This window comes from Cydia splendana, chromosome Z (genome assembly GCF_910591565.1).
Source record: "Cydia splendana chromosome Z, ilCydSple1.2, whole genome shotgun sequence".
Taxonomy (NCBI): domain Eukaryota; kingdom Metazoa; phylum Arthropoda; class Insecta; order Lepidoptera; family Tortricidae; genus Cydia; species Cydia splendana.
This window is the reverse complement of record NC_085987.1, coordinates 32,972,983-32,985,032: the sequence shown is the minus strand read 5'-3', so window position 1 is coordinate 32,985,032 and position 12,050 is coordinate 32,972,983. Positions and strand designations below refer to the sequence as shown.

The following is a 12,050-nucleotide window of genomic DNA, read 5'->3' as shown; positions in this document are numbered from 1 at the left end:
CCACCTGACTAGTCATTCATCATTCTAAAGAGGGATTAAGTGCGATGATTTTCCACTCATATCATAAACCCTTTATTCTTTTCAGGTTTAGAGCTGCAGTAAAGGGCTATCTTTTGTTGGCCTATGACAGAGCCGTAAATGAATTGGCATTATACGTGTATTGGTAATCCTATTCAGAAGAGAGAAAGTTTTAATCTTCTTTCCTTCTTTAAAACTATTGTCGATTTTCTTGCCTCCCCCTCTCTCTTTTTGGTATAGGATCTAGTTGGGCAAAGTATAACACAAGGTTTTCCACTGTGTACTTTTCCCTTTTCACAGCTTCTTAACTGGTATTTTTAATTGCCAATTGGTCATACAGTTTAGGATCATCAGAATGTATATTTTTGGGGTGTTTGGTATCCCCCCGGCAATTGTTTGTTATCGACCAAGACCAACATTTGTGCACGACTAAGACGGAAATCTTCCTTTTTCCCGGCGGGTTGAGACAGTTACTGTAACTGCATTTCGTTATCAATTTCGCGCCAAACCCGCTAATAGAAATTCTGAAAAACACCATTCGGCCGGCTACAATGATGATGACGTCTAATAACTGGGTTCGCACATTAGTTCATGACTATGCAGATCTTAAATACGATCCCGACCGTGTAGACATCAAACAATAAAGTGACTTAACGCGACGTTGTCGTCTCACAGGATGACGTCTTATCGTTTTACACACAATGACGCTTGCGGTCCTACGGGACGAAGCCATGTGCCATTTACACCCGTAGTCTTTTTATGACGATAGCTATAGGAGCTCACTTAGTCTCATCGCTGGGCCACGGACACCGAGCGGAATGTCACAAGGTCTTCTAACGAGACGATGCTCTTTATCTTACAAGACGCTGCCATGTCGTCTGTCAGGACGATGCCATGTACTGTCACGGGAAGACGCCATGCCGTCTCATGAGACGACGCCATGTCTTCTCACGAGTCACGGGACTACGCCATGTCGTCTCACGGGACGACGCCATGTCGCCTCAGGGGACGACGCTTGTCGTCTCACGGGACGACGCCATGTCGTCTCACGGAACGACGGTTGTCGTCTCACGGGACGACGCCATGTCGCCTCACGGGGCGACGCCTGTCGTCTCACGGGACGACGCCTGTCGTCTCACGGGACGACGCCATGTCGTCTCACGGGACGACGCCTGTCGTCTCACGGGACGACGCCTGTCGTCTCACGGGACGACGCCATGTCGTCTCACGGGACGACACCTGTCGTCTCACGGGACGACGCCTGTCGTCTCACTGGACGACGCCATGTCGTCTCACGGGACGACGCCATGAGGCGTAAGTTCCCGTACTTTTTATGACGGTGCCTGTAGGAAGGTCACTGCGTCTCGTCGCTGGGCCATGGGCACCGAGCGGAATGTGAAATTTCTCGATCTTCTACGACGCCATCTCGTCTCACGGGACGACGCCATGAGGCGTAAGTTCCCGTACTTTTATGACGGTGCCTGTAGGAAGGTCACTGCGTCTCGTCGCTGGGCCATGGGCACCGAGCGGAATGTGAAATTTCTCGATCTTCTAAACTTGCTTTGTACACGTGTTGCTCGGCTGAGTTACAAAAGCGTACTGGAGAGCAAGCAGCCGAGCGCTGGCAACCGGGCGACATTAGTACTTGAGTAGTGCGATAGATGGCGCTACTAGTTGATGAATTCGCTAGATTAGGGCTGAGTTACAAGGGTGTAATCTCATATGTGGTTCAAGCGAAGGCACGGACACCTAAATATGGATATTAAAGTTATAATTTAGAAACATGTCAGCTATTTGTGTCCTATACTTGCTCCTGCTCAAAAAATCGATATTGAAATCCCCAGCTAATATAATTTTGCTATTGTAACGACTCAGGATAGTAAAAAGTTGATCAAGCTGTATAAAAAATGATTCAATACTTGAGTCTGGAGTACGATATAAACACACTACAATAATATTTAACACTTTTATTTTAATAGCACAGGCTTCAAAAACTTTTTCTTTTGTGAGGTGTTTTATTGAAACTAATTCATCAAAATTAAATCCTTCTTTAAGTAATATACATGAGCCTCCTCTTTTCTTTTCCCTTGAGTAAAAGGATGCCAGTTTGAAGTTTTGTAGGTCGAGGAAAGTTTCATCTCCTTTTTTAATAAACGTCTCGGTGAGGCATAAAACATCGACGTCAATATTTTTTTTCTCTTAATTCCATAAGTACGATTTCCAGTTCTTCGGTTTTGTTCAGAACTCCTGCAATATTCTGATGGAGAATAGCAAACTGTTTATTTATTAATTAGGATTGTTCATTTTTTTTAAAATGTTCTATTTCGAAAACCATTTCGAGATATGAGGTTTTCAAACAGTTTCCGACATTTGCTGCGATATAATATTTGAGGATTGAAGATATTTCAACAAATATCCTTATGACCTTAGTTTGACCTTTCTCGTTGGCTGAATGTAAAGTCATCGCATAATAAAAGTTATCGGACCATAGTAAATCAATCCGTCACTCACGTAATTGTCAAAGTTATCATTGTCATAATGAAATTTTTCAGTTAAACCGCTGCGCTGGTTTGTTATGATTTGATTTATAATTGATACCTAAACAGTAGTTTTCGTTGCTTAATATATCAAAGACCTTGTTCCTACGTGTGGGAATGATTCACAAAAATAATTGTTCGAATCCGCGAAGACCTACGACGTGAAACATGGTGCCGTGAATTGAACTTGGAATACCTACCTACTTACACACAGTATTGCTGTGAGGATCACGTCGATGTAAGTATAAAATTAATATAATTTTACTACAATTATTTAAAAGCTCACTTTGTAGGTAGGGTCGCGGGGACCTATGTGTTTTCTGTGGTAATGTAGCCAGAGTATATAAAGGCAAACCGTTAAACAGAGATGGTGCCTACTAGAAAGAAACACTATACAAGAATACATAGTCATACTCAAAATTCAGCCTGAAACTGCTTTAAAAAGATATAATTTCTAATTTCCAGGTACATGTTGCAGTTCAAGCTGCTGATATCATGGTGGACAAGACTTAAGTTAATAGTTGTGAATAATAAAACATGTTTTTGTTTACCTAGTTTTTTATTAATTTAGGAAATATATGTATATATGTTTCCCAAAAAAAAGTAACTATACATATATGTATGTTCATCATGTTCTGCACGAGCAGCTGACAATGATGGCTTCTTGTTGACGAACCAGAAGAGAAGTGTATGGTTTGTTATTTACTCTGTTCCCAGGCATTATTTACTGTCGTAAAGTATTATGACGATTAATATGACGTTCGTTTCGATACAAAATGCTCAACTTTGTTCAGGGCCCAAGTGCCTTAACAAAATCAATCTCCTTCGTAGATTACGTATCCCACAGCCGTATCTAAATAGGAATCACACGATGACCTGAAATTATAGGATATAATTAGCAAAATTGGCATGTACCTAATATAGTACAATATCCAAACAATGGTGACAAGCCGGTAGAACCCACTGGGTGCTACCTTAGCAATGGACGCTTATAACGATTTTATGAATCCAATCATCTTACGAATCGAATCAGTTAAAAAATATATGATGTAACTTACATTTGTATTTTTGCTCCCCTGATTTCAGCCAAGTTATGGTTGGAGTTGGATGCTATATGGATACATACTCCAATAAAACTAAGTTATATTATATAACTTAGGCAGATTTCTGGAATCAGCTTTCACAAATTTATAGCGTAGGTATTTTAAAATTATTGATTTAGGGATTCAAAATAAACGAGTTTTCCAGACGATATTATTTATAGAAACGCGTGACACTGACATTGTAGACAGGTGACATTACAATCAATTGACAATTACAACTATTTTTTTAATGTTTGTTATTGCTTGTGCTTTATCAAATCAGCCACTACATGTAATTTACGAGAAGTCGTATCTCATATTTTCAATAAATTATAAATATTCAACCGAGCCGTGAATTAATAAATCATTCAAATTGGTATCTTAAATTAACCTATATTTTCAGAAAATAAAATAAAAATGGGGGTCTAAAAAAAATGAACAATCCTAATTGGTTGCTATTGCTATGTTTAGTCACGAAAAAGCTGTTTTGCTGGCGTTAACCGTGAAGGACTCGTTTGCTCATTTTTATTCATTTGAATATCGGTTCCTCTATATGTCGGTGTGTGAAATTGTGTTGAGAGTGTTGAAACATTGCTACGTGGTGTTTCAGTGACGGTATTTTGATGGGAATGCGTTATCGGGGTGATAGCATTCTCGCATGGTATGCAACTTGGAGAATAAGCCGACAATGTTTTTAATGCTTCGCAGACAGCATGGAATATTGCTTTAAAACCATGGTTGTTTATACGACCGGTTTGTTTTTTAAACATAGTATAGTCATAAGCAAGATGCAAGTTCGAGTCAAAGAGATATGCATATTCGTTTTCGCTGATGTCATTGTACAATATTTGATTAAATAATTCTATTCTTCGATTAAATACATTAGCAAAATATCCACAATTAAAGGTAGGGCAACATAATATTATATTTGTATGATTACATTGTTGTATAGTATTTCTTATATGTGTCACTAAAGTAAAATAGTTTTGAGAGCATTTAAAATCATTTTCACCGATAAATATTAAACAGTAGTCATGATGGGTATAGTTAATTAATTTCATTTCTATATTTTTTACAATATGTTTGACACCGATATCTGGCGACAAATAATGGCAGAAGTCGTAGGTATCACCTAAAAACTACTTTTTTCTGTGAAAATATATACGTAAGAAAGTTGCTTTTGTAAAATATTTCTATGATATTTATATTTCTTGCACCATTTTTGAGAAAAGCACTATATATGACTCGACTGGAAGGCTACTTGCTGGCTTCGGATTCAATTAAACGGACTCCCAAGGTCGTCCGTTTAAAACGAATCCTCAGCCTGCAAGTAGCTACTTCCGAGCCTCGACAATAATATACTATTAAAGACTCGAGTATGTAATTATCCTACTGCGCGTGATACACCATGTTTTTCATTACATTTATAGGTGGAATCCACATAGGTGGAATACTACCCTAAGCCACATTGTATCATTTTATAATATTATCAATAAATCGTTATTTCGATGGAAATTGCAGAGTTATCATATCATTATCAACAATCATCTCAAGACTACGCGAGAGCATCCCGTACTACCGTGTATTTCTAGGTATAAGACTGTTTAAATTGCTTGCAGGGTTACGGGCGCATGAAGCCCGACATCGTGACGTACGGCAGTGGAGTTCGAGGCTCTAGCGTCTCAGGCGGGTGCCGTTCGCTCAGCGGTCAGTATTCATCACCTAGTCGCCCCATTGTAGAAAACTCGTTTGGATTCAATGGGGTTGGCAACTGTCAAAGGTTCGCATAGATGGCGCCATCACAGCTTGCCCCTTTTTCTATGAGATTTGGCTAAAAGAGCTGGCATCCAGGGCATACAATTCCGTAAAAAAAAAATGACACAATTCTAGGGATTGATGCGACAAGCACATAAGTTGACTAAATTTAGTTCGCTTTGACCTTAGGCACGTCGGTGGCGTCGCCTGTGGTGGCCGGCGCTATAGCGCTGCTGGCGAGCGGTGTTCCCCGGCAGAGCCTCACGCCGGCGGCAGTGAAGCAGGCGCTGTGCATCACGGCGCGGCGGCTGCCCGGCGCCAACATGTTCGAGCAGGGCCACGGCAAGCTCGACCTCATCAGCGCGTACCAAGTACACTCACTCATAACATATTTCTGATTTTACGCCGTACGCTTGGTATGTGCAACGAAACTTGAACCCTTATAGTTTATCCTAAAATGACTAAGTATCTAGTTGTTTCAACTTTTCTTATTTCCTAAAGATATCTTTTATGCCCTCGCGAAAAAATGATGTGGTTATTTGAATGAGTTTTTTATTCATGTGCATTTTCTGCATTCCGCAGTTCTTGAGGGAGTACGAGCCGCAGGCGAGCCTAAGCCCACCATACATCGACCTGACGGAGTGCCAGTACATGTGGCCGTACTGCACGCAGCCGCTGTACTACAGCGCGCAGCCGACCATCGCCAACGTGACCGTGATCAACGGGCTCGGCGTCTCCGGCCACGTGGTATGTAGCCTGAGCCCGCCACGCCAATTCATTGACCTGCCTTGACTTATATTATATGCATCGTGTATGGTAGGGGGATCCATAAACTATACACCCGCGCCATATGCGTGACTAGAGCTAGTGAAATCGCGGGTTTATACAAATTACTTGCGCACGCTTGTGCGCGCGCGAGTAACTGGCATGTACTTGGTCCTTGACCATATTGCTTGCACAAGTTGGCTGGGATCGTTTGCTCCACCCAGCACTATTATTTATAGTATACTTTAAGTTACAAAGCGCGAATAAAAGCCACATACAGAAGCCTAGTTTTTTTACTGGCAATGTTATGTCGTTGACAAATATGTTGTGTATTACAGACAGAAGTGAGCTGGCACCCGCACCTGCCGCACGGGCCGCTGCTGTCGGTGGCGGCCGACTACAGTGCTATCCTGTGGCCATGGTCCGGCTGGCTCGCGCTCAGCTTCTCCGTGCTCGAGGGCGGCTCGGCCTTCGACGGGATCGTGGAGGTGGGTAGCTGGCACCGTGTGAAAATGTTTCAGTCCATAAAATTTCTATAATAATAAAAAGACAAATTTAATTTTATAAAGCCCTATAGTTAGAAAAAAAAAAAAAGATTTGTCTCGGAAAGATCAGATAATATGCTTGTCTTTGAATTTTAATTAGAATGTTTTTTCTATTGTGTTCACAGGGCCATTTGAATGTGACAATAGAAAGCCACGATGAGACTGGCGAGAGCGCCATGAGGAACGCCACGTTGATGCTACCGATAAGGTAATTGACAGGAGTCAAAATTAGTGACAAAATGGGTTATTCACCATTGCAAAAATAATAATATTATTGAGGAGTGAGCACTCTATGCTTACTTATTTCTATGTGTTTCTGGAGGACTACGCTAAATATTAGTTCTCTCAGTCTCAATATTAAAGATTAAGGGTCGGTTGCACCAAACTGTTCGTATCGTTAAAGAGTTCGCTAAATTTTTATGTATGGAAAGTTTCATAGTAAAGCGCCGGGGCGCGCCGGCTGACGTTGATCAGTCTGTCGAAAGTGGTTGGTGCAACTGGCCCTAAATTGAATTGAATTGATCGTCTCTGTCCTGTGTGTCTGTAACTGATGAAACGAAATATGAACTTGCAGAGCGCGAATAATCCCCGTCCCGGTGCGTTCCCGCCGGCTCCTCTGGGACCAGTACCACAGCCTGCGGTACCCGGGCGGGTACTTCCCGCGCGACGACCTGCGCGCCAAGCACGACCCGCTCGACTGGCACGCCGACCACCTGCACACCAACTTCCGCGACATGTACCGCCGGCTGCGAGACCACGGCTTCTACCTCGAGGTCATGGGTGAGTCTGCAGCTTGTACGTTTTTAGGGTTCCGTACATCAAAAGGAAAAAACGGAACCCTTATAGGATCACTCGTGCGTCTGTCTGTTTGTCCGTCTGTCACAGCCTATTTTCTCGGAAACTACTGGACCAATTAAGTTGAAAATTGGTACACATATGTAAATTAGTGACCCAAAGATGGATTTGTAACGTAAACAAATGAATTTTAAACATGAGGGGCACTTTTGGGGAGTAAATAAGAAAGTTATAAAAAAAAAGGTCAAAGTATATCGTGTTATACAGGGTGATTCATGAGACGTGAGCAGGACTAATCCTGCACACTCAGTAACTGATAATTGATGAATCACCGTTGTATTTAGGTGAAACAACCACACTTTTTCCTATTTTTTAAGTTTTTGGTGAGGGCAAATTTAATTCTCTACAATCATGGTCACCCTACAAGACCTAATTAATAAACATAATAAAACCTCTTTAACCGTAATGACAACATTTTGATGACGAAGAAAATCAACTGTCAACTTGAGTGAGATACGAGTTTTCAAAAGTAACCAGACCGTGATGACAGTGATGACATTCAATTTGACACAGAATATCGGTAGTTTAGTATTCTAACTTTAGGGTAACCATGCATGTCGTAAATAAATTAATAACTTTTTTTTCAACACGACTAGAAAATTTACGTTAACCTCACTAATACTGATACGAAACAGATGCTTATAATTTACGAAATGCGCAGTGTTAGTCCTGCTCACGTCTCCTGAATCACCCTGTATATTAAAAGAAAGAGCTCATCTTGAGAATTTCAAACATATTTTTTTATAAGAAAATTTAAAATACACTAAATAGTTCTTTACCTATAGATGACAGGAAAACCTATTAGAAATGTGCAGTCAAGCGTGAGTCGGACTTAATGTACGGAAACTTGGCCGGTTTTTGTGAGTACAACAACTCTTCTTTTCATCCTGTTACCCTCTATTGGGGTGTAGGACTCGAATTATATGATTTATTTATCTTTCTTCTTAGGTAGGTCAATACAATACAATAAAAAATACGTATAAACACATAAAAAACCTAACCTAGGGTTCCGCCAGTGGTCAGGGCTGCAGAGAGAGGAACCGGCGGACTATCCGCGCCGTGTCCAAGATCATCGTCTTCTGCATCTGGCCCTTGATACAACCACCTAGCGAGAGTCTCTCAAGATGTTGGTCGAGACTCTTCACTATTAGACCATTCGCTGAAACGCTTATTATTACTACTACTATACCTCTCGCGTCGAATGATGGTTTCTATGACAGTTAATTTTTATACGAGGTAGCTGTCACGTAATATTTTTGTAGTCAAGTTAAGCACCTTAATTTATTTAGAAATGTAACATTTAAGTAAAAAAAAATACGATGAAAACGTCTTTTATCGAAGATTTTTTTATATTAAGCCCACCTCACTTGAAGAACTAGAGAGGTAAAATCATCTCATAATCATAATAGCTTACTGAGAGGTTTCCTCGAAAGTCCAATAAATTGTAATTATAAATCCATGGAACACATTATGGACGTCATTGCTGAAAAGTATGATTGGCCTTGTACCCTTTCTTTCGCTACTATTTTTTACTTTATGAAATTGTGCACAGGAACCCCGCTGACTTGCGTGGACACGTCACTGTACGGCGCCCTGTTGCTAGTGGATCCGGAAGACGAATACTTCCCCGAGGAGATGGCCGCGCTGAAGAAGTCTGTCGACGCGGGACTCTCGCTCGTCGTGTTCGCCGACTGGTACAACGCTTCCCTGCTGCGGCACGTCAAGTTCTACGACGAGAACACGCGCCAGTGGTGAGTGGAACGAACTACCTGTGATACTTCCCCGAGGAGATGGCCGCGCTCAAGAAGTCTGTCGACGCGGGACTCTCGCTCGTCGTGTTCGCCGACTGGTACAACGCTTCCCTGCTGCGGCACGTCAAGTTCTACGACGAGAACACGCGCCAGTGGTGAGTGGAACGAACTACCTGTGATACTTCCCCGAGGAGATGGCCGCGCTCAAGAAGTCTGTCGACGCGGGACTCTCGCTCGTCGTGTTCGCCGACTGGTACAACGCTTCCCTGCTGCGGCACGTCAAGTTCTACGACGAGAACACGCGCCAGTGGTGAGTGGAACGATCTACCTGTGATAAAACACTTTAAACTGCACGAAACGCGAGCGTTTTGTACACATAATTAATGTTACTAACGCGATTAAATTTCATTGTTTTACCCTTTTTCCGACGTTTCAACCAGGTTACACTAGATGTTGTCACAGAAGACTGACGTCCCAGCAATATATCAATGGAGATATTGGTAAACAACACTAAACTACCCGACATTAGTAACCTGGCTGAAACGTCGGAAAAAGGGTAAATAATGAAATTTATTCGCATTAGACCCGTTAGTAACATTACACCAGTGATATCCCCGAGGAGTGTAATTTTAGAAGGCGACGAACGCCAGACTGCCATTACAGCGTTTTTATGCTGCAACAACTCGTTATGTTTTACTATAAGAACACGGTCACTTGCGATATTAATTTCTACAAATGTGGTAAATGGAAATACAGCTCGTAAATTGTAACAAAAGCAACTTTCTCTTTATTACAAAAGTGGTTAGCGTCATAAATGTGCGGGTTTTGGTTTAGAGGTATGACATCACCATATGGCACAATGTACCTAACCATTATTATTTGTTATTAATTAAGTAACATGCTTGTACGCAGGTGGATACCCGAAACAGGAGGAGCTAACGTGCCAGCTTTGAACGATTTACTCAGCATGTATCAGGTAGGTCACAGATTACTGGAACATTAATGTCAGATGGAAAATTGACCCTTCTCTTTGAAGTGAAATGATATTTTGGAACTTTTGAGTGTTGTGTATTTCATAGCGCTGTCATTCCTACACATTCTCGCGGTAACCTTAGTACTCTGTATTCATAGTTAAAAGCACAAGACCCGGTGCTAATCATCTATGATAATATTGATACATTAGTGCATTTAGTGCCAATTTAGTACCATACCAGCTCGTATAGTGTCGACCTGTGTGTTGTGACTCGTATTTTGTGCAGGTGGCGCTGGGTGACCGCGTGTTCGAGGGCTCGTTCAAGCTAGGCGGGCACCCCATGTACTACGCGAGCGGCACGCACATCCACAGCTTCCCCGAGCACGGCGTGCTCGTCACGGCGCCGCTCACCGACCAGGGCCAGCAGGTGTGTCTCTTCCCCACCCTAAAGTATGCTTAACGTAACCAAATAGAGAATATAAAAAAAACTTTCTTGAATATAAAACTTATATATGAACTCACATAAACTGGCAAACAGGAAAGATCTTGTTTACATAATGGCCTACCTAATGTTTGTAACCTCTGTTTTGACAACTTCCTAGGGCATGTAATAATAGGCCTGTTGCAAGTAACAAAGAATCATGGAAATAATGGTTTCAAAGAAACATATATGTTAATATGATTCTAAAAAATGGCCCAATCTCAGTATAAACTAAAGGATTATTAAGATATTCAATAAAATAAAAGTGCAAAATTCTCCAATCGGCCATTATTACTGAAACGCCAATCAGAAGCGTTCCAAACAGTGACGTCATCAATCCATAACATATTTCTTAGAGCAACATAGACAACCTCATTGACCGAAATCTATACGTCCTCACCAAAGAGTTCGAAAGGTGCAAAAAAAATATTATTTCGCCACTAAACATTTATTACGTCCAATAAATATTATTACACGATATAAAATAGATATCTATTTGTTATTATTTAAATAAAATGCTAAATAATACGATATTTCAACAACAAACTTTTTTAATTATTTGGCTGAATGGAACTATCATTGCCATGTTGGCTGTCGTAATTAGAAAAAATTAAAAATTAAAAAGTAAAACCGGCGCTCGGTGATTTTCACTCAAAATTTACATGTATCTAAATAATTCATCTTAAACTGAAACCGTGTGAGAGTTTTTGTGTAAAATGAGTTATTGTGATAAATTGTTGTAATGTATTTATCATCCCTAATCGTAAAATATAGTGCTGAATTAACAATATCATTCGGATTCAAGGGAAATTCGTAACTGTAAGTATGTAAACAATGTCTACCACCCTACCACCAACTAAATGATGACGTCACAAATGGCATGCGAGGCGTTTTCGCGCGAAGTTTAAACTAGCTATAATAAAATGCAATTATCTATGTTAAATCTTATGAGTATAGCTGAAATATTGTGTTTTTCGGAACCAATACAAGTGTACCGACAATAATAAAAGGGATTTCAAAATTTGTCATCAGGCCTATTGCAATGTAACTCAGTAACGGGCAGACCATTTACTTTACATTATTTATCTTTGTGTTAAATCTGAAATCAGTTGTATGGTTCCAGATAATGTCCGGCGACAAGCCGGGGGAGGGCGGGACGGCGAGCGCGCGCACGGTGGACGTGCCCATCCTGGGCCTGCTGCAGACCGACGGCGCCACCAAGGACTACACCAACCACACCGTCGACAACATGCCCAAGGTGCGGTACTCACAATTCCCTGGGATTGTT

The 12,050-nt window shown here is 41.2% G+C and overlaps 1 protein-coding gene across 1 annotated transcript in view; it reads left to right on the top strand.

The window, feature by feature from the left end:
- LOC134804914 (membrane-bound transcription factor site-1 protease) overlaps positions 1-12,050 on the top strand; it is a 38,849-nt gene that overhangs the window by 22,933 nt on the left and 3,866 nt on the right. The window contains exons 8-17 of the mRNA XM_063778235.1: positions 5,257-5,344; positions 5,582-5,763; positions 5,975-6,139; positions 6,496-6,645; positions 6,828-6,910; positions 7,277-7,482; positions 9,110-9,308; positions 10,221-10,284; positions 10,568-10,708; positions 11,886-12,020. Coding sequence (XP_063634305.1) covers positions 5,257-5,344; positions 5,582-5,763; positions 5,975-6,139; positions 6,496-6,645; positions 6,828-6,910; positions 7,277-7,482; positions 9,110-9,308; positions 10,221-10,284; positions 10,568-10,708; positions 11,886-12,020 — 1,413 coding nt within the window. The remainder of the gene's footprint in view (positions 1-5,256; positions 5,345-5,581; positions 5,764-5,974; positions 6,140-6,495; positions 6,646-6,827; positions 6,911-7,276; positions 7,483-9,109; positions 9,309-10,220; positions 10,285-10,567; positions 10,709-11,885; positions 12,021-12,050) is intronic.